Source organism: Fukomys damarensis, unplaced genomic scaffold, assembly GCF_012274545.1.
Source record: "Fukomys damarensis isolate Sample0158 unplaced genomic scaffold, DMR_v1.0_HiC HiC_scaffold_7, whole genome shotgun sequence".
NCBI classification, from domain to species: domain Eukaryota; kingdom Metazoa; phylum Chordata; class Mammalia; order Rodentia; family Bathyergidae; genus Fukomys; species Fukomys damarensis.
The window spans coordinates 43,567,584-43,593,412 of NW_022900919.1; the positions used below are offsets into that span (position 1 = coordinate 43,567,584).

The following is a 25,829-nucleotide window of genomic DNA, read 5'->3' on the forward strand; positions in this document are numbered from 1 at the left end:
TCCCAGAATACTGGGATTGCAGGCATGAGCCACTACTCCCAGCTACAGGGTAGCACTTTTTCTAGATTCCAAAAGGGCTCTAAAAGTGTCTCTGATTGGCAGCCCAGCATGAAATCTAGAGGCTCTGGATTTTAATCTACTTCATCTGTCAAAACAATGCAGTTTCAGAGCTTCAGTTTCTTATGTGTAAAATAAGCTTTAAAAGAAAAGAGTAAAATAAAGTTTGTAAAAGAAGTGCATATTCATTTGTCAACACATCCATTCAAAACCTATTGACTGACAACTCTGTGCCAGGCAGTGTGCCTTAGGATAGATAGAGCAAGGAAGAGGGTATTGCAGTACCTGTTTTCTTTGAGGGTGGAAGTCTAGTGAGAAAGTCAGATGATATAGGTAAACACAGTAGAAATTCAATAACTGTGGAAAAAGAAAACATTTTCCCTTTGATTCTCCCCCACTTTCCACTGTTAAGAGACTTGGGGTCTTTTCCCAGCTTTATCAGTAGAAGAATGTTGATGAGTAGAAGAGATTAAGTTACTTGAAGGTCAAAATCGCATAAATCTCTGTATTCTCTGGTGTGCCTGGCCCCAGGATGTGCTCAGTAAATATTTGGTCGCTTGAATGCTCCCACTTTCTGGCTCCATCTTCCCTTCAACTGCCAGCGGGTCGCTGTCCACGGTGCTGAAAAGCAAATTCCTGCTTCTGAGCATGAGGCAGCGCAGGTGGTGAGGCAGAAAACCGAGCTCAAGGGAAGTGAGCAGAGAGGGGAAGAGTGAGCCAACTTTTCACTGGTTATTAGTGATATCTTCATTTTGCTGTCTCTTGGAATCCAAATCTGATATTTCTTTTCCCCAGCTGTCCCCAGTTGGCATTTCTTGCTAGTCAGAAACATTGAGCAGACAGGTGTTTTAAATAACTGCACAGGGTGCTACAACAGGGGAAGATACTTTGAGTCTATACACTTGTATAGCCCTATGTGAAAGTGTTCTGGAAGAGTGGCAGGCTCCTCCCACAGCCTGTTCCTGGGCAATGAAAATCAGCAGTGATAGACGTTTCTTTCAGCCGATTTCACCCATGTCTGTCACCCAAGAATGTAGGAAGCTCTGAGTCAGAATGGGGGGTGGGTGGGACCAGAGACAGGCAGGGTCTGAGATGAACAGGCTGGAGCTGGGTGAGTGTTCCAATTGGCTAGAGATTCATTTTGACTGGCATTTAATGCAATGATATGTTCATTCATTCACTCATTCCTTCTATAATTATTTATTGAGTGCCTACCATGGCCTGGAACTATTGTAGGAACTCAAGATACAGTAGATACAAGAAATCCAAGGCCTATGGCTTCCTGGAACTTACATTCTATCAGGGAGGGCAAACTGTAAGTGCATATATAGCATAATTCCAGGCAAGAGGGGAGATAATGTTAAGGAAAATTCTTTTAGATAAGGCAATTATGAAAAGTTCTTTGATGAGGTGGTATTTAAGCATAGATGTGACTCAATCAAGAGAATAATGCACTGTATGCATTGGGGTGGGCAGCACTCCAGGCAGAGGTAACAACAATAACAAAGCCCTTGAAGTAGTAACAAGATGGCATGTCCAAGGGACACTCAGGATGCCAACATGAGTAGAGCAGATTTACCAAAGGAAATATTAGGAAGGCTTGGGTCGTTTAGGTCCTGATGAGGACAAAACAAGTTGCTTGGAGTAGAAGAACACTTACAAAATGATAGTTATAGCTGTATTGTCATCAATAAACCACAATGCCAGATGCCACCAGGGACACAGAAATAGTAAAAAAAAGAGCTCCCAACTTTATAAAGCTCACTTGGTACAAAAATCTAAACATGATGGCCAACAGGAACTAGAAATGTACAATTTTTATTCAGCCAACATATCTAAAACCAGGCACTATATACCCAAAGAGAACTGTTGAATGCAATTTCAGGTCTAGTTGCTGAGGAAAGAGGGAAGGCATTGCTAGATGGGACCAGAATATCTAAAGCAAGTTAGAAGCCTCAAGCAGCAGAATTTGAGACAAAGCTGGGGTTCTTCTAGATATCTTGTGAGATGGGAAATGACCTCGATCTATATGGACCACACCTTTAGAGACAGGTGCTCTAGAAGCCCCCAGCAGGGAGGCTCAGTTCCCCTTTACTCAGAGGAAAGAGTGTGGGCTAATTCCTGCCAGACAGGGTCAGCAAGTATAAGCAAAAGAACTCACATTCTTAAAATCTTCACTAAGAAGCTCATCAGCCATATAAGGTGGAGGGATATTGCCATTCCCATAAGGAGACTCCCAAGTCCTGAGCACAATCTTGTCAAGCAAGGGAGAGTCCCTCCTTGCTGGTCTTAGGATATAGAAGAATTTATGCACCCATCTTATATGCTGAAGGTACCTCAGCATTTTGTGGTGTTAGCAGAGTCCCCATTTATTCATTTAACAAATGAGAAGCAGAAGCTTGGAAAGGTTAAATGACTTGCCCTGGCTCACAAAGTGCTTAAGAGATGAAAAAAGACTTACTCCCAATTCTGTCTGCTCCCAAAGCCATTTATATTCCTATTTTTTTCTTGAATCTCAAGTATGCAATTCATTAGTTTGACTTTTTAAAAATGACCAATTGTATGCATATGCAAAGTCAGTTTTGTTAATGGAAGCACCTGATGGCTCTGCCCCTTCTATGCCACAGTCTCATTCTTAACTTCTCCTAGCTCTGCCCCCAGATGTTGGAAAACAGCAGTGATGTTGAATAATAAAAGCTAGAATTTATTGAGTATTGTGTATATAGTGGGAACTATTATATGTACTTTAATAGACTAATTTCATGCTTATAAGAATCCTATGAAGTAAGGGCTGTTATTATTTCCATTTCACAGACAAGAAAATTGAAGCCCATAGAGATTCCACAGATTGCCAAATATTGCACAGCTAATCAGGGACAGAGTCAGGTAGTCTGGTTTGGGAACCCTTATTTGCTTCTAATCACTACAATCTGTGGATTTAAGCTCAACTACTTGGATAGGTAAGAAACTTGCCTAGATATACACAGCCCAGAAATGACAGAATGGATTTGAGCCTGGTCCAAATGTCAGGATGGTTCTATTGAACCACATACCTCTCTCACTGATAAAGCAGAAGAAAGCAGAGAACTTGTTCTGTGACACCTTCATAGAGGCACATAGTGATTCTAATGCTGCCAAGGAGCCCCATGGGGGTTTTATTTAAACAATGATCTGCACCATGCAGTTGTCTGATATTCCCTCCCACTTACTTCTCTCCAATGTGAAAACCACATTGCTCTGTGCACCTCCCCCGGCCTGTAAATGCTCCACCAAAGAAGCCGAACCTTTCTGGAGGGATTTGGATGTTCAGAAAGTTCTTTTCTTAAATGCCATTATTACAGAAACTTGTAAAGATGAGTCAGAGAGAGGAGCTATAATGGAAAATTAATTATCTTATCGGAGATGGGACCTGTGGTGAAGGCTCAGCTTCAGATTGACAAAGGCTTCCTCTAGGAGTCTTGGGCCGACACTGGCCAGATACTTAAGGGGAACAGAGCTTCCAGCTCCTTCTATCCCCTGCAAATAATATTCCAGAATGAGTCATAAAGCTGGGAGTGGGTGATGTGTGCACTCAGAAGGTGTGTTTGTGTGGGCGCTGTGTGGTTGCTTTGTGAGTGCGTGTTGGGGGAGTGTGGTGGCTGCATTTCTCTGAGTTCATGTGTGAGATAGAATACTGGTAAGGGTCTATCTATTTGATGATGCCTGTCTGTGTTCACAGTGGGGCATGAGTATGTGTTTGGTGTGACTCTATATGTGTAGATCTGCGGGGACTTGTGGGTTTCTGGGAGTATATTTAGAGGATCTCTGTAAGGAGAAGAACCCTAGATGTTCAGTTAGAAATTGTGACTATGGGTAGGGTAGGGTGATGGAAGCAGTTACAGGGCATTTCTTTTGATGCTGTCAATGATGTAGGGATAGAAAAAGAAGTACGGATTAAATCAAACATAAAACCTTTAACATTTTTCATCTCGATTTAGGGAAACATTGGTTACTATTAGTAATAATGGCAGCTTATAAATTCACAATGACATTGTAGAGCTAGCTCCCATGACAGAGCAGCTATTATATCCTTTTTATACACATTATCTGCCACTCTCATCTCAGCTCTGTAGTGCCATTATGTCCATCTCACAGAAGAGGCAGCTAAGGCGCAGAGAGGTAAAGAAACTTGCTCAAGGTAGCACAATTAGGAGAAGTGGAGTCAGAAAGAAAATGAAGGTCTGTCTCTACATTTCCACCACTCCACATTGCACTGTCTAGCCTCCCATTTCTCCTGCCGGGCTACTTCCCGAACCCCAGAGTGAGAACAGGGGTTCAGTATACCTAAGGGCAGAACCAGATAATAAGCTTAGCTTGGCCATGTGGTTGTTGGGCCTAAAGCTCCTCCCTCTGGACCTCAGTACCCCATCAGGTAAGTGAGAATTGGGGTTCCCTGGTCGGTCATTCTCCCTACTGTGTCAGCATGGGCCTCACGACAGAAGTCTGAGGAGTGCAGATCTGGAGGCTGCCTCTGTATGGGAGCAGAAAAGGACACTCAAGTCAAGTGTCAAACAACTTAGGACTCCATTCTTTTCCTCCGCACGTGTGGCAGATGTGCCTGCATGTCCTCAGCTTCCATTCCCACTTCTATCTCTCATCTCTCATTGCCTTTTTGCACTGCAGAGATGAAGCTGAACACTCTCTCCCAGCTTACTCACAGCTAGAGTTCTGGATGCAAATCGAGTTCTATCAGTGAGTTATACCTGGGCAGGTTTAGATGATGGAAATGAAATGGAGACACCTCTGTGCTGCTTGGTCCCTTCCTTCTAGCAAAAGCAGTCATGCAGGTGGGGATGGGGTGCTCTGCAGTAGCATCTGAGTCTGGTGACCATCACTAGGGGTAATGAGTATTCAGCAGAGAATCTGGCCCTTAGCTATTTAGTGGAAAGAATAGAAAAAGAGGCCACAACTTGTCAGTTGGATAGATTTTAGAAGAGGCAGTAAGAGTCATGGACTCAGGAAACAGCAATTTAAGCTCTCCCTTTGGCCCAAAGCACCTCAGTTGGTAAGAGGTGCCATTATTCCCACTGTTCTCACAAGATAGGAGGAGCAACTCTTAGATCAGGGTCTTGTTTCATATCAAATATCCAGGACCTCTGGGTGGATCTGTCCTCCTGCAGATGCCCAGACTGCTGCTGTGAAATAGAACTGTTGGCTTGGGAGAGACAGCTCAATGAGAGGAAAGAGCCCTAGCTTTGAGACAGTCTGAGCCTTGTGTCCTGACTCCATCACTTACAGGTTGTGTGGCCTCAAGCCAGTGAGATTGAGCTCTGTTTTCTCATCTGGAAATTGGAGTAAATGATGTGTGTTTCATAGGTTTGTTGCGAGGCTGAAGCAGATCATTTGGCAGATGAGCCTAGTACCTCACAGGGATTTCATATGTGGTGACTATGGTTACACTGCAATGATTTAAGACTTAGGGCTTTTCAGATTTTCATTTGGGTAAAATCTTTCTGTGTCATTGCTCAGTGAATTCTAGACCAGGCACCTGCTCCCACTGCTCACCTATGGATCGACTAGCTGCAGAGGTTAAGAGCACGTTCCTGACATGTGGCTGAATGTGAAGCCTGCAGCCCAGGACCTAGGGTGTAGCAGGTGCTCAGGAAACAGGGGACCCTTGTCTTTGTCACATGGATTCTTGTCAAATTCTTGTTCAGGATGCTCCCAGAGGGCTGAGAAAGTGGAGAGACATCATGGGTGGATGTGACGTAACAGAAAGTGGCTCAGACTTCAGAGCTAGAAAGACCTTGCTGCAAGTCCTAAGGCCATCATTGTGTGACTTAGGATGTCGGTTCATTTCTCTGAGCCTTTATTTCTTCCTCTGAAAAGTGAAATATATCCCACGCACTCATCAGAGCTACTGAGAGGGCATTGAAGAACATTTATGCCTGTTCTCCACATTGTGCCTGGTATTGGCTAATTCCCAGTGAATCATAGAGTTTATGCATTTGCCACTCGAGGCAAATTTCTGTCTCTGTGAGGTAGTAGCTCAAAGCCCAGGCTTTGGAGTCAGATCAATGTAGCATCTATTTCACTCATGATCTGTGTGATCTTAGGCAAGTCACTATCTCTCCAAGTTTAGTTTCTTGCTCTGGTGGATGAAGACAACAATAACAGCCAACTTATTGGTTTGCTGTGTGAGTTAAATGAGATAGTACATAGAGATTACTTAGCTGAGAGGCCAATGCCAAAGAGACAGACAGACAATAACTATTAGCCAGGGACCAGAAAGCTGTGAGCCAGGGGAAGCAGCTGGGGCAAAATAGGACAGAGAGGAGCTTTGCCCATGGGGAATTGGACTCTCTCCAATTCCAGTGTATGGCTCAGCTGCTGGCATCTGTCTGAAGCGTGGTTGAGAGAATGCAGCACAGTACTTATTGTACCAGGTGGAGTTGGTTGGCTTTGCCCCAACTGTTCCAACCCCTGCTTCTTACCCAGAAAGGCAGAATCTCACTGATCAGCCTTCCTCACAGCTATGGACGGTCACATGACCAGTCTGCCGTGTGTGTGTGTGTGTGTGTGTGTGTGTGTGTGTGTGTGTGTGTGTGCGGTGGGGGGAGCTGCAGAGGGGTTTCTGGGAAGATGTCCTACCATAGTCAAAGGAATTGGAAATTGAGAGCATGGGACAATGCCCTGCCATTTCCCGTTTCACCACTTCCTGAGCCCGAGTGAAGTTATCTGAGCACCTGATGCTTTGGTTTTCAGCCAGGGAACAAGAAGGCAACAAGCCCAAGGACGAAAGCCAACAACACATCCAGTGGGAGAGAAGGAAGGAAAACACTCAGGACTTTCCCAAGTGATTTAATCTCCCAAAGAGCTCATGAACCTCCAGGCCAACCCAGGGACTGTAGAAGACCTCTTAATTTCATGCCTTGTGAACAACAAATACCCCTATTTTCAAGACACCTTACTTCGATTTTTGTTATTTGCAGCAAAGGTAGTTCCTAAAGGATAGCCCCATCATGTTCCTATTTCCATTCCTTTCAGCTTATACCTAGGAGTAGAATTTGTGGGTCATATAATTAGCTTTATGTTTAACATTTGGAGAAAGAACCAGAATTTTTCTCACAATGGAAGCATCATTTTACATGAGGTTTCCTATTTCTCCACATCTTCAACATTAGTTTTTTGAGGTGTATTGGGAGACTTCTCTTTGTTTGACAAACTTCTATTCATCCTTCAAAACCTATCTCTTATGGGAGTCTTTGTTGAATGTTCTTATATTCTCAGACAGAGTTAATCTCTACTGCTTCTGGATCTTGCATCACTTAGCTTTTGCATCTATTGTGTAACTTTAGATGGCTACCTATGTTTCCTGTGAGATTATGAGCTAGAGGAAGTCAGGAATCATGTTGAATTTGAATCTGAATAAGCAATATCAAAGCATGAAGAAATCCTCAAGGACCAGATGGAGATGAGCAACTTGCTTCTCCCCACCTGCTGGTGATTTGTCTACATGGAGAAGCAGTTTCCATCCTCTGCAGCCTCTCCTTGCTCTTCCAGCAAGCATGGCTTGGCAGTGGGGCCTGAAGCAGTGGCGTCTGGTGCGCTCCCCATCCAGGCCCCATGAGGGTCCTCTGGCACTCACATAGACACACTAAGCATGAAAAGTGACCCAGGAAACTTGAAGAGTACCAAGGGCAGAGACAAAACCCCACCACAGTCCTGAGTGATCCATACCCTTTGCCAATGCTTTTCCAGGGTGACAGGTGAATAGAGAAGACAGCAGCTTTGTGCCTGAGACAACAGCCAGGCAGGGTTTGATCTGGGGTCAGACTATGAGCTGCCACTCTGCAGCCATGTGACTTTATGCAGGAGAATTTATTCTTCTGGCCTCTGTGTCCTTACCTGTCGGGGGGCCTAGGAACCCTCTTCATTATAGGGTGTTTGATAAATATAAAGGGCTCATAGCAGAGCCCAGCATGTAGGAAGCCTTTAAGAAATGCCAATAGCTAAGCCAAAGAAACAGCCTGGGGGGTTGTGAGCAGGTGAATGGGTAAGGAAAGTGTGTGTATGTTCACAATGGAGTACTATTCAGCCATAGGGAACATGGAAATTTTCAGGAAAATGGATGGAAGTAGAGAGCACCATGTTAGGTGAATAAGTCAGACTCAGGAATAGAAATATCACCGAGAAGGGAGAGTGAGAGAAAGAGGGAGAGAGAGAACACAAAAGGGGGGCTATCAGAGAAGAAGGGAACAAAAGGGAGTGATGGAACAGGGGGAGGTGATAAGCAAGGAGAAGGGAAATGAAGGAGGGACGGAAATGATCAAAGTGTGTTACATACTTGTAGGAATGCCAAAATGAAACCATTAGCCTATATAGTTAATATGCACCAATTCTACACCTATTTTTTTTAAATGCTGAAATTATTTATTTTACCTTCCTTTCTTCTGCCACATTCTTCTGGAATCCTTCCTAACAGGCTGATTTGGGGGCTGGTTATTTCTCATATTTCCTGCTCTTTGCTCTTTGCTCTTTGCCTTTTTCTCTCACTCCAGGATCTGAATTGGAGATCATGGGACACTAAGGTGGGCAGGGAGGGAGAAGTACACAGGGCAGGCAGCATCCTCTGGGCTCAGATAATGACTCAGGTGCTCAGAGAGGCCAGGTGTGCATCTGTTTTAGGACCCAGGACTGAGAGAGCCTGGCAGAGCCCAAGGTCCCTTACTCCTGTGCTGCTGCCCACAGGGGATGAGCTGGGACCTTAAATTTCACTGAGCCCAAGAGAGGGATGAGCTTTATGAGGTTCCTAGGACTAAGGGGCTGCTCCTGGCTTTCTTGTGCATGCAAGTGTGTGGGCACACATGTGTATTGTGTGGGGGGGTGTTCATGTACATGTGTATATATATGTGTATATGTGCATGTGCCTATGAAGGACAGGAGAAGAAAAGAAAAAGGATAACTGTTTGTTCTTAAAACTGACACTAGACCTGGATGAAGGCCATTGCCTGTACTGTGCCTGTTTGAGTGGGATAGGGCATGGGCATTTCTACCTTGCTGTCCTTACTTCTCTTTGTGGCGATAACAGCCCAGAGGGGCCCAACTCTTCTGTCTTTCCAGTAACTGCTGATTTCCAGCCTTTGGAGTCATTGTGCCTATCGCTTCGATCCTTTGACTATTCCAAGGTTATTGCCAAGAGCTTATAGAAGTGGAATGTAGGTTGTGGGGATAAGCAGGACTGAGAGTGACTGCTGTGAGTATATGACCTTGGGGACGAGGAAGCAGCTCATTCCCTTGCTCCCTGGTGCCCAGCAACAGTGAATAGACCATGCCAAGTCCTCCAGGATGCCAGGCAGAAAGCCAGTCACAGATGTGGCAGGGCTGTGGCCACCAGGCACTGGGGCAGAGGCTTCCATCCAAGGCCTGGGAAGTCTTTTGCCACCGCCTGTCAGAGATCATATGTTGTCTGGAGAAAGCAAGTGGAGTGGCTGGAAAGCAAGGCTGGGGCCTGTCTCCAAGCTGAAGGATTGTGGGGCACAGGGCCCCTCCTCCCTGTGTGGCTGCACCTCTGAACTTATGCTCCTTATGGGGCCAGGATGCATTTTGATAGCTATACTACAGCTTTGCATTTGGTGAGGAGACAATGGAGCATGTAGTAATGTTGCACACCTACAGGTGCTCAGAAAGTGATTCCTTCTGTCATTCTCCTGTAATGAGCCCCATGCAGAGAGGGGATAAGGCCCTGGAAAGGTGAGATGTGTTAGATCTGGACCAGAGCCACAAGGACAGTAGTAATGGAGCTCATCTTGTGCTACTGGGTTGTGTGCTGCTGCCAGATCCTTGTTTCACCCTCTCAAGAGCTGGATGCAATCTTGGCCCCATTTCACAGATGAGCAAAAAATGGAGTCTGAGATTACCAATTTAGCTACGTCTAATGACTCATGGCAAAGCAGAGAATCAAACCCATGTTGCAAATGTTGTTAGGTGTTATTCTCTTCTGCACTGTACAGGTGGAGAGACTGAGTCTCAGACCAGGAACCTGGGGGAGGGGGCACTGCAGATTGAAGGACAGGTCAGGCAGTGAGCAGGAACTTTGAGGTCAGATGGACCTGGGTTTCCATGACTGGCTTGAGGCAGGCTGTCAGGCATGTTTCTCAGCCATCAAGCCTCAGTTTCCTCACCTACAGGATGCAGGAGACTTGAACTACCTGGCCAGGTCATGAGGATTGAACTCCACAACTTCAGCTCCCTGTCCAATGCAGCAGAGGTACCAGGAGATGGGTTGCACTGCCAACTTCTGACTGCTGTGCCTACCTCCATGAACCACTTGGCTGCTGCCAACCGAGGAAAGAAGCTCATTTCCTTCCCAACTCAGAGACCCCTGTGTGCTGGAGGGTCCTGCAGCCGTGCAGAACCTAGCTTTTCAGCTGCTGCTGGCACGGCCCAGGGCATAGGAGGCAGGCAAGCCCCCACTGGTGCACGCAAAGGCACATCACAGCCCATATTTTGAGGGGGATTTCACTCTGTGTTGCTGCCAGTGAAAACTGAACGGCAGCACCAGGCTGCGGAGTTGTGTGCCTGCCAGGGCTCAAGTGTCTGGCACTGCTCAGCATGTACCAGAGTCACCTGGTGTTCGTGGCAAATCTACACAGAAACAGCCCAGCACACTCGGGCACCAACACAGGGCAGCACATGTGCTGCCTCCCTGGTCCCTTTCTCCACCGTCCTCAGGAGCCTCACCAGCTTCCCACTGTCTCTGCGCCTAACTGTCCCTCTGTCCCTGTTTTGAGTCTGTCTCCTTTTCTTGGTTTCCTTATCTCCCTGCCTCTGACTCTGGTTCTACCCGTCCCTCTACATGTTACCTGTCTGATACTTGCTTGGTTGTCTCTGAGCCTTTCTTTTTCTTCATGGCTGTGTCTGCATTGCTGCTCAGCTATGTGACATTCTCTCTTTCTGTTCCCAATTCTCTCTGTTTCACTCTGTGTCTCTCCATTTGTCTCTGTTATCTATCTGGCTGCCTGACTCTGTTTGACTGTCTCCCTCTCGCTATTTCTCTGCCTCTCTTTCTCTAACTCATCCTGTCTCTCTCTTCCCCTACCTCTGGCTCCTTTTTCCTGTGACATTCTCCTGGAAATGCATCAAATAAACACTGAAGTGGCCGGAATTCAAGTGACAAACAACACTACACCCAGAATCCACCCCCACCCACAACCGGCTGCTCCCTCCTCCACATCACGAAGAGAAGCTATTGTGTCGGGCGGGAGTTGAGTGGAAGGGCCTGGGGGTCTGAGCTCTGACTGCTCTGAGCTACTTCCTTCCCCATTGGCTCTGAGCAGCCTGTGCTCAGCGAGGGCTGAACGACAGGGGAGGCTCTAGTCCATAAAAGGGGGGATGAAGCACCAGAACTGGCGTTCTAAGGGGCTTTGGTAGTGCTCACAGCTCCCTCTCTGGCACCTCTCTGAGCTGCCAGTGTCAGGGCTGACACTGGAACTGGCCACCTGCAGCTACTTTATGACCTGCCTTGCCAGAAGCCATCCCGGGACAAAGCAGTGTGCAGGTAAGGTCCAGGGGACCCTGGATTCTCGCTCTGGGTTTATTTGTGTACTCTTGGTCCTCTGTACCCAGAGGTGGTGGGACCCTCGGCTGGGGTTTCAGGACTGGGTCTGATTATTGGGCAAACATAGTCACAGTTACGAAGTGAGTTTACAAAAGCCTAAACAGGGAGAAAAGACTGCCCTTGGGAATCTCCCCCTCTATGCAGTCTCAGGTTGCATAGGTTTGGCTGCCTCTCAGAAGACCACCCTGTATTCAGCCCCAGGGTCCTCTTCCTCTCACCATCTATCTGCCCCACAGCAGTGCCTATGCCAATTTTCAGGATGCTGGGAGAATGGGATGCCCAGTTGGGAGATGTGAGAGGTTTTGCTAATTAGGGTGATTTTAAAGGTCAGCGATCTTTTCCAGATGCAGAGAACAGGGCTTGGGGACATTAATGAGAGTCTGGGCTCTGGCATTTATCATATTATCATGTACATCAATGTAAAACCAAGCCCAGCCTTTTCATGCTTTTTGGATCACATTTAATTGCTGACAGGGTGCTAGTTTGAGTGGCTTCCTTTGGATGTCATTTTACATAGAATGAAGTTTGGGATTGTTTTGTTGGGAGAAGAGGAAAATGAGGGACAGAATGCCCGGAGAGCCAGGCTGAGAAGAATTTTTCTTTGCGATTTTACTTAGAAAGGACTTGTTGCTTTCATGTAAATTACAGCCAGAGGTGGATAAATTAGCCAGGAAGGAAGCTCACTCAGGTAGGGAAAAATATTTGCTTTCTGGTAAAGATACCCATGTTCAAAGAACGTATTCTAGGAGCCCAAAGTTTGACTCCAGCACAATGTTGGTGAGCTTCAGGGGGCGGGGGAAGCCTGCTGACAACTCCAGGGTTGAATAGTCAATTCTGTGACCTCTTACTTTTCCCTGGGTATCTTTTTCCGAGAATCTTTCAAGCTTTACAAACATTCTTTAATTAAGCCTTCAAGCTTCCCAGGGGGAAACAAGCTCTTTAGGTTATTGGATCTGATTTCAATTCCCCTCCCACAGACTGAAAGCCCTCATTATCATCTTTCTGCCAAGGGTTGTCTTTCTAGTTTGACAGGCATTGCCATCAAGATCCGCGGCATGATGTGTATGAATCGTCTCAGAATGTCAGTGCTTGGTTCCTCCTCATGGCCTCACCACCCTCATTCCTCTGCTGTGCACCTTCTTCCCTTTGCCCTTCACCTTCACCCGCCATGCCTGTCCCATCCCACCTTGCCTTTGTTCTGTTTTTGCAGGTCATTTATCTTCAGGTTTTGAGATACGCTTGGAAGGAGCTCGTCAGCAGCCCAAGCCGGTGAGTTCTGCTGCTGGGGGAGGTCTGTGTTTGTTGATGTGATCACCAGCCGCTGCCTTGCCCCGGTGTAGCTGGGTGTGATGGGTGCGGGTGGTGAGCCCCTGTCTCCGCTGGCAGCTGGCAGGGAGATATGGCAGTGATTCCTGAGCTGAGTGGTGGGACCCAGCGTGTTTGGATGGTGCAGGAGCAGGATAAGGAATCAGTGGCTCTTGGCTGTTTGAGGAATTTCCAGTTGGCTTAAAACATTGGCAAGGTATCTGTTGAAGTAACTCTTAGGTCAGGAAGTTTTCCATATATCTTCGAAACATGTCCTACAAACACATGGGACAATTCTGGGTTCAAATCCCAGACCCCACCCTTCATTTGCTGTGTGATTTTGGGACAGTAGCTGCCCCTCTCTACTTCTTAATTTCTTCACCTATATCTTGAGGATAATTATTAGTAATACTCAACCCTGGGTTTGTGGTAAGGCCCCATGGGATACTGTAAACATTTAGTAGAGATTCAGTAAATGGTGCCATGACTGTCCAAGTTGTCACTGTTTCAAAATGGCAGTTTGGACCCCTCCCCACCTTTTATGATCTCCTCAATCATTCCATTCCATCCTGCTGTGTACTCTGCCCAGGCAATATGATTGAATATCTAATATTTCATTTGTGGATGGCACTTTTCTGCTCTCCTCACCCCAGTAGAAGACTTCATTTCTTCATTCTCTGCCTTGGGATCATGCAGCTTTATTCTGCTTGATCCTTCCTCACTCCCCCACCCACCGCCCAGCTCTTTGGGTCATTCTTGTACAATTGTATTTATTAGATCCTTTCCATCATCCTTAGAAAGATCAATAGTTGCTGTTTTGATTTCAGTGCATGTCAGATAAAGTTCAGTCAGCCACTGGTTTCTTTCACATTTTCACTCTTCTTGTCCATGAGTGATTGGCCAATTTCAGTGGGCATGACAAACTAATAAAAAAATAGCAATGAGCCAGAGCTGTGGCGGGCAGCAAGCATCTGCTAGAGACATCCAGGTAAGCCTAGCAGCGGACCCTGGAGGTAGACCCATGTCCAGAGTCCTTTGCAGCCTGGTCTCCTCCCTCTCTTCCTATCTGAAAATAGATTGATCATCTCATCTGGAAGGTCAAGGGTGCAGGTCCATGAAGCATGCAGACTTCACAAGGCTCCACCCTGAGTCCACCCAGTTCACTGTGCATGCCAGTGGTCAGCCATGAACTGAAGATGTACTCACCAGGGACAGTTTGTCCCTGCAGTGGCTTGAACTGCTGTTTGTATTTGTTTTATTCCTGGGCAATTTCATTAAACTTAACAAGGTTTTACCGGGGAGCTGCTGTGTGTTTGGGTCTCCGGCCCGCTGTCAGAATAAGCAGCACATTCAGGGCGGGGCGTGTGGAGAACGGGGAGTTTGTGTTTCCGCGTGAGCCATGAGCCTCCTGAATTAAGCCAGTTTCCTCCCACATCCTCTCTCTTTCACGTCACCCACTTCCTCTCTGGCCTTCTATCCCCCAAGCTCTCTCCCTCTCTTCCCCACTCATCCTCTCCTCATCCCTCTCATCTTCATTTTCTTTCCCATGTACTCTGCCATCTCTCCCTGCTTTTCTAGATGTCTTCATCTCTATGTAGATAAGTTCCAAGTCTGTCACTCCTTTTGGCCATTCTCTCACTCTTTTTCTGTCTCCATCTCTTCCTCTGTATCTCTCTATCTCTTTCTGGTTCACCCTCCTTTGTCTTTCCATCCCTTAATTACATCACATGATAAAACAGGTGGGAATTCTGTATTAGTCCTGCTGGTGAAGAGAGGCCTTTTAAAAAGGCAGCAGATGATCCCACCATGACCAGTGACTTCAAAGTTGTCCTTCTATCTGGTTTCCACATAGCCAACATGTCTGACCGTTGGCTGGGGCCTCATCCTGTGTCCTATGCATTAATGTCTGCCGACTAAGGAGTGGGCTTGCCGTTTGCTCGGAAACTGAGCCTCTCCCCACAAACTAATCACCCATCCTTTGTCAGTGACCACAAAGTCCCGAGAGAGCATAGCATCTTTTTTGAGGGCCCCCCTTCAACTGGCCCTGGGAGATCACCAAAATGAGCTTGATATTTTCCAGTGGAGTAAAAGTGCCTGAACTGGTTTCATCTTGAGGAGCGTGAGAGTAGTAACTCAAAGGGCATTTCCTGCCCCTCTGTGCCTCAGGATGGTGGGTGGAGTGGAGTCAGCAGCCTCACTTTGAGCCTTGGTTCAGCTGTTTCCTCATTTCTTGGCCTCAGCTGAATCCTGACCCTGTTTTACCATCTAGAGAGTGGGGTAATAGTGCCCAGACCACTGGGTTCTCTTAAGGGCAAAAATGAAATAATAGAAATGAATGAATAGCAGAGAGCTCAGCCCTACTTAATAGGGCATGCTCTGGGCTCTGCGAATTCCACCCCTGCACTCCTGTGTGCCGTGATCCTGAGGGTCCATATCACATGGTCCACATTTTCCCCTAGAACCTGAGCCTGTAACATTAGCCCATCTCAAGTCTATCTGCAGGCCCAGGCCTGGCGTAGGGCAAGGAAATAGTCCTTGAGCACTACTGGGATCCCTGAAACAGTGGCATCTCTGGGGGAGTCACTGGCAGTGTGGGAAGCTGAGCTCTGTCTTCACCTCCTTCCTGACTCATGATGTGACCTTAAACAAATGACTTCATTTCTACCTTTTTCCATTTCCTCTTCTATCAAATAGGGATAATCATATGCAATAAAGTGCAGGAAGAGATAATTGCGATGTTAAATCAAGCCATTATTATTCTGCACTGGCTTTTTAAATAAAAATGCTTGTGGTTCCTTGGAGCCCTTGGCTGACTACAACATAGGAATATCACTGAGATGAGAGGGCAGGAAGATCTGTCCCTTTTAAGAACTCTGGTCCAGTGGGTGGGGGCTCCAGTATGCTGTCCCTTTCAAAGATGCTGTCTCAGGTAGTCCTTATGGGGACTCACAGGGAAGTGACACCCCATTCACAGGTGGGAGGACTGGGACTTATGGAAGAAATGGCACTGGGGTCCCTCTGATACCTTTCCCTCCCAAGGAAAAGGAAAATCTAGGCGAGCTTCCCTAGAGCCTCTCAGTTGCACCCTGGAGAGCATTGAGGTGACCTGTTCCTGGCCCACTTAGCCCCCTGACTGCCTGGTCAGGAATTCCCACACCAGCAAAGCCTGAGAGTGGTCATGATTCAATAAAATGTCCACATGTCTGGAGACCCAAGAAAATCAGCCGAAAAGCCATTAGAGTCATAAAATGGTCATAAAATTCACGAAGGCAGGGATAGTACACTTAGTCTGTAAAGCCTAGAAAATAAATGTTTTTGGCTTTCTGGACTGCTCAGACTTTGTTTCAAAATAATGATGCCTCCTCCCCATCCCCCGTACTAAGGATTGAACCCAGGGCCTTGGTACTACACTCCTGGTAATTTTTTATTTTTTATTTTGAGACTGGGTCTCCCTAAGTTGCTAAACTACCCAGGCTGGTCTTGAACTTCCAGCCCTCCTGCCTCAGCCTCTCAGGCTATTAGGATTGCAGGGGAGCACCACTATCCCAGCTTGAAGCTTTTGTAACATGGAAACAGTGATTAGCACAAGCATCAACACATAGTTGAGTGCTGGATTAGTCAGGGCTACCCTGGTGGGCAGCACGGCAGGATGTGTCCAGGCACAGATCCAGAGCTGTTGTGAGGATTGGGCTCACATGCTTAAAGGAGGAAGTGAGTCTCGGCTGTCCTCTCCACTTTGTTAGGGAAGAATCCTCCCTCACCCCCTTAGGCCATCCTTTCTCGCAGGGCTGGGATAGTGGCCAGGACAGACTTCATGAACTGCCCCATTGGGAGGACTTTCTTTGCAAGGCCCCAGGCTCCCTGAGACTGGGAGAGGCTCTTTCTTCCTCTGAGGACCATGCAAGCTCCACATTAGGGTCATTCACTGATGTTGCCCTTGCCCTTGTCAAGTGAGCTGCTTTCCCCTCACGTCAATGACAGGCAAAGCGCCTTTCCCTTCAGCTCATCCCAGATATCCATGATCCATCATCACGACCATGGGCAGCTCCTGACCTCCACACTCCCTCCCTCTGCAGATCCTGGGAAAGGTGAGACTCTCCCACAGCAGGACCACGCTGGCATAGTTTAGCATAGAAAAGGAAGGAAATAGGGCCACAAGTCTCAAGGACAATGTGACTCTGGTAGAGTCCATTTTTATTTTTATTTAAAAACTTTCAATTATATTTATTTTTAACTGGTGCATAAAAATAAAAATTGTGATACTTATGGGATAATGTGATATTTTAGTACATGTATATTAGTAACATTGTATAATGTTTAAATCAGATTAAACATATCTAACTCATCAAACTTTTATTACTAATTATTATTATTTATTCATTATTTTATTATTTATTTATGGTTAAAATTTTTTCAAAATCCTTCCTTTTAACATTTCTTGAGAAGAATTAATTTTAGTTTTTACAAGTATATCTTTGCAACACATAGTATATTTATCATAGGGAGTTAGTACATACACATATCCTAAACCTTTTTTACTTCCCCCTTTCCTGCCCTTCCTTTAATCTCCTTTGATCCCCAGACTGTCTTCCTAGTTCCATAAAGTCTACATCTTTGTTTCCTATCATTCTTTTATTTTTAATCTTTAAATTATTTATACTTTGGGTGTCTGATTTAACCTTCTGTGTCTGATTTATTTCATTTAGCATTATGGCCTCAAGATGCATCCATTTTCCTATGAATAACTCAGTGTGTCCTTTATGAATGAGTAGTCCTCCATTGTGTACATATACCGAGTCATCTGTTGGTGTGCCAGAGTCCATTTTTAACCCAGAGGGATCTGATAGAGAGCTGAACTGTCCCATTTAAGAAGCCAGGCAAACTTGGACAAGCGATAACTTCCCTTCTCCCAGCCTCAGCCTTACCCTCTGTGTAATGAGCACAACAACTCGCCCTCTGAGTTGCTGTGAGGTATGAGTTCTGGTGCTCCCTGGCAACTTGTAGAGGCTGAAAGCTGGTGGCTGTTTTAGGAGTGACGTGATCATGAGTGAGGGTGCCCTGCCCTGTCTGGCAGCCCCCCACTGGGTCAGTCCATTCATCGATCACATTTTGGTTCAGCAGTGAGCCAGACCTTGTGATTCCCCTTTTGTTCTGTTTTCCTGACTCCATGTCTTGGATCTGTCTAGACTGCAATCTGCGTACTCTGCTTGTTAAAGCACCTATCATGTGATGGGCGTGTGCTTGGTGCTGCAGATGTGGCATCCCGTTGAATTCCCACACAACCCTCTGAAACAGCATCAGATCTGTTTCACAGCAGAGAAAATGGTGACTATTTATTCACTCCAAAACTTGTACAGAACTCCCAATCCTATCCTTGCCTTGCAGGAGGTACTAGGACACCATTCATTCATTCATTCATTCACACGTCAATCACCAAAATCTTGGTCTTTCTCATCACACCCAGGACAGCCTCACACTCTGCCCTGGCCTATGAGGGCCAACAGTCTCTGGCCTTTGCTCACCTCTTTGCCTTTTCTACCCCAGTCTCTCCTTCTTCTTTTTCCACCCTGGTCTCCCTGTTCTCCTCAAACACATCACACATTCATATCTTAGGGACTTTGCGTGAGGTACCTGTAATTGTGTACTGGATTCGCACAGGTGGCTGAGGGAGCTCAGAGGAAGGGGCTGATCCGGATAGACTTCCTGGAGGAGGCGGCTGAGATTGTTTTAGAGTGAGTTATCCAGGTCGGAAGTTGATGGGGTGGGTGAGTAAGAAAGGTGTCCAAGCTGAGGGGCCCCATGTGCCAAGGCTGAGGGCAGGGTGCCTGGGGCCTTTGCTGTGCAATGGCAGGTGGCTCGGCAGAGCTCCTACCAGGCTGTTCAGTGCTGTGCACTTGTTGTGATGCCTTGGGCAGATGGTATGATCTCTCTGCCTCCATTTCCTTGTCTGTAAAGTGGGGAAAAGACTAGTTCAGCTGTCATGAGGACACTTTCCTTAGGACAGCACTGAGCACAGGGCCCGCTCATAGTCAGTGCTGGGCCACTTTGGCTCTGTGTTAGGAAAGGCTCTGAGTGCCAAGCAAGGGGCCAGGCTCCCTGCAAATAGGTGCACAGTGGGAAGAGGTGTAGTCAGCCCACGTGCCAGAGGAGCCTTTGGGCTGTTGTGTAGAGGTGGATGGGAGGACATGATTGGGGGTCACTCCAGACCGGGTGAAGATCGGTGTGGACTCCTGAAGGGAGCGGCTGGAGCTGGGGCTGGGATGGTTGCATGGGGGCCCTGGGCAGTGCTCAGTGGCCATAAAGGTGAGCTCTGGAGCCCCAGCTTCACCTGGGCACAGACTTCACCCTAGGCTCCCTCCTGGCAGGTGTCTGTTTCCCCTACTTGTAAAGTGGGTGAGATCTTGGCTCTCATGCCAAGATGCTGCAGGGAAGAGTAACCCATGGGGCTGCTCAGAACTTTGTCAAGCTTAGTAACCATCAGATCACCTGTTATCCCGGGTCAAGTTAATGGGCAAAAGCAGAGGATTCAGGCTCAGTTTTGCCCAGACACAGAGATCTACATTGGGCCTCCATTTAGATGGCAGCTGGTGGTGTGGGATGCCTCCAGCTAGGATTTGAGGGGGGCTCCCCAGGGGATTCACTACTAATCTTGTAACAGGCTGGCCCAGCCACTGGTGGTATCAGGGAAAGCATGAGCCATCTGCTTTGTGTCTCAATGAAACTAGAGAAGCTCAATCATCTGGAACCCTAATCTGCTCAGTGCTAGAGCCGAGAGAAACAAACAGGCTGGGAAGGATCCGGGGGACACATGTCTACTTGCTGGGTACCAGGAGCAGACTGGTCCCAACTCAAGACAGGCACCTGGGCCTGATCTCTCATTGTCATCACTGAGTGACCTCAGGGGATCATCCATAAAGTAGGGCTAATGACACTGGCCTGTCATGGTTGGCAGGTGGGCTGAGTTCAACATACAAGTCCAGGGCCCTGAGCACACAGTCCCCTGGTAGCTCACTGAGGGCTCAGCTGTCAATGAATCAATGTTTCTGTGCAATTAATTATAGCTACAAGGTTGGGAGATCCAACAGAGCAGGCCTGGGCCCAGCTGCCAAGTGCAGGCAGAACAAGGGCAGCTCACTGCCCCCAAAAGTGCCCCTCTGACTGGCAAGGAGTGGATAGGTTGGGGGCATAGGGCAGTAGGGGCTTGGTAAATGGCAAGTTGGGGTAATTATTAGCAGACTGTGAAGGGGGACCCACTGTATGCTTCTGGAGGGGGAACCCCACTCTGGGGCTCATGGAATTCGTGGAGTGGGACCTTGAAACCCCCTGAACACCTGAGCAGACAGGGCAGTGTACAGGAATGAGGGACATGGGAGAAGGTGGACACCATCTCTGAGATTAGAGGCATTGCTTAGGAGGCCAGGGTGGGAAGGTTGTGAAACCCCCAGCCAGTTAGTGAGGAGTACATAGGGGATTTCACATTTCCTCATGGGAGATGTGCACTGTGCCACTGGAGTGGCCTTGAGTCTTCACATTTGCCTTCTAAAGGACTGACTGTGAAAGAGACAACTTGTAATAAATTACTTATAAAGCATTAATTCACTTACAAAGCATTTACTAAGGGCCTACTACGTGGTGGCCAGGGTTTTAGGTACTAACATATAGCAGGGAATAAGATGGTTATGGTCTGTGTCTTGGATGAGGTAACATTCTAGTGGGGGAAGGGATAACCATAGTCACCAAACAGGCATCAGATAAAGGGGAAAGCATAAGGCCCTGGTGACTGTTGTGATAAAAGCTGTGCAGCATGATATGAGAGAGCCTGGGAAAGTGCACTAGATACAGTGGCCAGCAAATACCTCTCTGGCCACAAGACGTTTAATTCATTTAGTACAAGAAAAGGTGAGTCACATGAAAGTCTGAGGTCAGGGTATGGCAAACAGGAACAGAAAGAGCAAAGGCCCTGAGGCATGAAAAAGTTCATTTGTGTAAGGAACACAGAGTAAGTTTTGCAGAATGCAGCTCCTGCCTTCATGGAGCCAGAGTCTGAAGGCTCACACAGCTAATTGTGACGTTGTGCCCTACTTTGAAGGGAGAGGTGCAAGTTACTGGGAGGACAGGAAGGACTAGCATCTCATCCAGCCTCAAAGGTCAGCAAAAGCTGCCCAGCAAGGGTGATATCTAATCTAGGACTGAAGTGACAAGTACTAGGGTTTTCCAGGCAGAGGGATAGAAGTGTGCAAAGACCTGGGGGATGAAATAGAAGGTTACATTCAGTAAGAGAGTTATAAACAGCTGGTTGTGGTTGGAGCTCAGAGCTGAGGTGCTAAGGTTTTGGGATGGGACTAAGGGTATTCCTGACATTTCAACAGAAGGTCAGCTTGATTCCACACTGTGGATCTGATTACAGAATTGATGCGCTGGCAAGGGCATTTTAGGCTGGGATCAGGGAAGGACCTGGAAACAGGGAGGCCAGCATGTAGAGGGGGTGAAGGCAGAGCTATGGCCAGGGTAAGTGACAGCCCTAGAATGGGAAAGGAAAATTCCAGAGACTTTACAAAGTATGGTTCAGTAATACAGTGCTTGTCTAGCATACATGAGGCCATAGATTCAATCCCCAGTACTACAAAAGAGAGAGAGAAAAAACAAACAAACAAAAAAAAAACGAAAAGAAAAAAGCACAGAATAGACCAGCATGTGACAACTTGAGGAACAGGGGAAAAGGAAGGTGACAGAAGCCTCAAAGAACCCATAAGAACACATAGCTACATATCTTTCACCTTGGAGGATGGTCAGAGTGGGATGCAAAGTCAGACAGATGAGATCAATTCCTGGCTTGCCCACACATGATCAGTACAATCGCTTCCCCTGCTTGTGCCTCAGTGTCCCCACCCATCCAATGAAATTGGCGCCGCCCACCTCAAAGAGCTGTCACACCCTCTGAACGTGGATGCATAGAAAAGCTCCTGGCATCCTGTCCTCTCTGCTCTTGTCAGTTCCTGCTTCCAGCCTTAGCCTTAACTCCCATGCCTCCCCTGGCTCCTCAGCTATAGAATGGGATAAAGGATGCTTGTCTTGTCATGCTCCTGACAGGAGTGAAGAGATGGCTTTGCAAGTTCAGGGTACCCACCACCGAGTGCGGCCAGCTCTCATGCTATTTTTCCTCCCTCCCCTACAGGAAGAACTGAGAAGAATGGCGTGGCAGAGGCTGGTGCTGACTGCCTGCCTCCTGGTACTGCCTTCTGCCACAGCAGAGTGCCTATCCCAGTGCTCGTTGTGTGCTGTGAAGACCCAGCATGGGCCCAAACCCATCAATCCCCTGGTAGGTTTCAGGGATGTTTTCTCAATGTCCAATCATTCTGTGTGCAGAACCTGGAGAGGGGAGGTCACAGGGCAGGCAGCTATGCCTGTCCCATGTTCATTCCACCTATACGGGGCTTATCTCATCCTATGGACAGCCCAGGTGCCCAGGCTTCCATCAGCAGCCAGACCTCTCCATCCTGGGTTCCCTTGGGCCAGAACAGAGATGTGAGATGCAGGTTTCCAGGGAGCTGGGTGCTTGGCAACAGGAGTGTCAGTCATGAGGGCTGGCTTTGCAGTCAGCATCTCTAGATTAACTTTTTAAGACCTCTCGCCTCTGGGCTGATGGGCCCCTTCAAATCCTGTCACTACCATGGAAAGAGCTACTTCCATCATCCCTAACTGCCAGATCAGGTAGTCAGGCTCCAGGCCTCAGCCCCACCCCTGGGTCCTAGCTTCTCTCAGACTGTCCTGGTGCCTCTCTCTTGACAGCAGGAAGGCTGGAGTAGAGGAGCCAAGGGTGTGATGCCCAGCACATGGGTCTTGTTTCTGCACCTTTCTAGGTCTTTGACTCTGGATCTCCCTCTTTGAGCCTCAGTTCCCTTACCTGCAAAGTTGTAGTGATTCTCTGAGATAATGATGAAAAGTATTTGAGATGGGCTTCTGTTTATTGTCACAGTGTGGCTAAGCAAGGAGGTTCATGGCATTAGACTGGCAGGCTCAAGTTCTGGCATTGTCCACTGTTGTACTCACTGTCACAGTTATTGTCATGACTAAATTCTCCCAAAAACCCCAGGGAGAATGTACTGTAGTCTCCTCGTTGAAGCTGGATGTCCTCACTTATGTCTCCTCAAACATATTCCTTGTGCTATTCTGCGTTGCTTTATTCCTATCTGTAAAGTGTTAGCAGGGCCCTTCACACCTGCACAAGGTGAGGAGAAGAGGGAGGGTGAGGCCACAGAGCTTGTGGAAAGAGCCTCCAATGCTGGCATTACCACCTGGACTATGTGACCTTGGGAGAGTCTGTTTCTCATCCTTAACAGGGGCACAAAGTCACCTACCTTTATGCATCACTGAGACATCAAATGGGTAGGGAAGTGCTTAGCGAGGTGGTACCCTTCGCTTTTTCTGGACCTGGACCAGGGCTCTGGGGTAGGGAAGGGCATGTGTTTTGATGCTTTGTTGGGGGTGACATCACCACTGTGGTCTTGTCTTTGGGGTATTTTGCAGATTTGCTCTCTGGAATGCCAGGACAGCTTGCTGCCCACTGAGGAGTGGGAGCGATGCCAGGGCATCCTGTCCTTCTTCACCCCCTCCATCTTCAGGCTCAGGGGCCAGAACGGCCTGGACAGCAGGGCAGCTTTGGAAGAGGCCTACGGGGAGCTGGTCAAGCATGCCAGGCCTTTCCTGCAGGAGCTGGGAAAAAGCGGACTCCTCTCCAGCACTCCTGCAAAGGACAAGCTCAGGGGTCTCTCTGGTGGGCTTGGGGAGGGCATGGAGTCTGAGGCAGTGGGAGCTTCCCAGCTGAACAGCGGCACTGTGGAGGCTGGAGCTCTTGGTTTCAACGCGGACCCCGAGGAGCAGGTGAAACGCTATGGGGGCTTCCTTCGAAAATATCCCAAGAGGAGCTCAGAAGTGGCTGGGGCTGGGGATGGGGACGAGGACAGTGTAGGCCACGAGGACCTGTACAAACGCTATGGAGGCTTCCTGCGGCGCATCCGTCCCAAGCTCAAGTGGGACAACCAGAAGCGCTATGGTGGTTTTCTCCGACGCCAGTTCAAAGTGGTGACGCGCTCACAGGAAGACCCCAATGCCTACTCGGAAGAGTTTTTTGATGTGTAAACGTGCCCTCATCCTGCAGCTGTGTCAGGAGCTTCCCCTCACACCTTCCCACACTGGAGCATACTCACTTCCCTCTTGTGTGTACCCTGTCCCCATACCCAGCTCACCACCATCTACAAAATATCCAAGCCCAGCTCATCTCTGTCCCGCCTCAAGTGCACTATTTACCTGGGGTCAATGACAGAGAAATGTAGAGGTTCCCCTCTACTGGGATCAGTGCTGGGCTTACACCTCTACACTTCTAAACTACCACCACCAGCAGCAGCTTTGGATATCAGTCTTCTACTCAGTTTAAGTGACTCCCCAATTCCAGGAGTCCAGAGTGAGTTGCTCTTTGTAGATCTGTGATGATCAAGTTTTATAGATCATATGCCCCTCCCAGGAGAAAAATGAGCACCCGCCCCATACAGGTAGTACATATGTACCATAAAACCTGCACAGAGTAATAAATTCAAACAAAAGAGATAAACATAAATAGAAATATCAACATTGTATTCTCAAACCCCAGATACCTCCTTATGCACCCCACTTTGGTGACCATGCATTAGGTGAAAAGCCTGAACACTAGATTTTATTGGGGCAGGAATTCTGACCCTGGGGAGCCCAGCCTTCTGGTAGACTAAATGCTCAGTCTGTGTTCTCTGAGTTCTCATCATTTAGAAATACATCTCTTGAAGAGCCAAGCTATTGAATGCACATTCATGTTGGTACCCTGGACTGTGCCCACCTCACCGAAGAAGGAAGTGGAAACTTCCTGGGTGGTAGAGGGCTCTTCTGAACACTCAGATGATCACAGAGGGAGCAAAGCAAACCAATTTGTTCTGTGTAACAAGCTCAGAATGTGGACCAGTTCCCCCAGCCCTCATTAAGCTAATTAGGCGCATTGGTGTCACACTTCTACCCCACGATGAACTGAAGCAGTTGGGTTGATGAGGTTAAACTCAGCCATGTTCTGGAGCAGCTGAACTGGCTGCCAGGAGCCCTGCCATCTGGCCCAGCATATGCACCGGGCATTGGATCAGGGAGTCCAGAGGCAGCGGCGTGAAGAGAGAGTGGCCCTCCTCAATCCCCACGACAATTCTTCCCTCTTAATGCCTCCAAATAAAACAGAAAGGGAAATGAAATGATTGACTGTTTGAGAGCAAGTGAGTTCCCTTGATTCAAATAACCCAGAATCAGAGGCAGAGACCTGATGCCTTGGTTTCAAAGTTCTGTCACACCCTCTCCCTCCCTCCCTCCCTCTCTCTCTCTCTCTCTCTCTCTCTCTCCCTCCCTCCCCAAGCACTGCCGGGGTTTGTGGGACAAGGAGATGGGCTGGATAGGACAGGAACCAGACTTGAGTGTGGATAATTGGTGTAAGGTGCTCCAAGCACACCTCTTCCAGCCTAGCCCCCAGGTCTCTCATTCTGAAATGTATAGATTGTTCTAGGGTTGCTTTGTGTGCTTTTTAAAAATTCCATTTATGCAATTTACTTGGAATTTGCTTAGTCTATAATAGGTCTGTGCAATTTCCTGCTCCTCCAGTATAATAAATAAAAGATGCTTATGACATTGTGTGTGTGTGCGTGTGTGTGTGTGTGTGTGTGTGTGTGTGCGCACGCGCACGCATACACTCAAGCCTCAGTCACCAGAATGCATGCTAGGGAATGAACCTAGCTAGCTAACTAGCTTAAAGTTGAAAGTTGGATCTATGTGACCTTGAGTAGGTCATTGGCCTCTCTGAACCATG

General features: G+C 47.6%; 1 protein-coding gene across 2 annotated transcripts; it reads left to right on the forward strand.

Annotated features, from left to right (window-relative positions):
* The first annotated feature begins 11,309 nt into the window (after positions 1-11,309).
* On the forward strand, positions 11,310-25,637 carry Pdyn (prodynorphin). Of its 2 annotated transcripts, none has more exons than XM_010611038.3 (4): positions 11,310-11,596; positions 12,867-12,925; positions 22,137-22,280; positions 23,489-25,637. In XM_010611038.3, exons 1-4 carry the CDS (start codon positions 11,551-11,553, stop codon positions 24,098-24,100), a joined length of 861 nt encoding a protein of 286 aa, XP_010609340.1. In that variant the 5' UTR covers positions 11,310-11,550; the 3' UTR covers positions 24,101-25,637. The 2 variants fall into 2 exon arrangements, with proteins under 2 accessions (XP_010609340.1, XP_010609342.1); XM_010611040.2 differs by lacking the exon at positions 11,310-11,596 and adding an exon at positions 12,641-12,737.
* Positions 25,638-25,829: the final 192 nt, after the last annotated feature.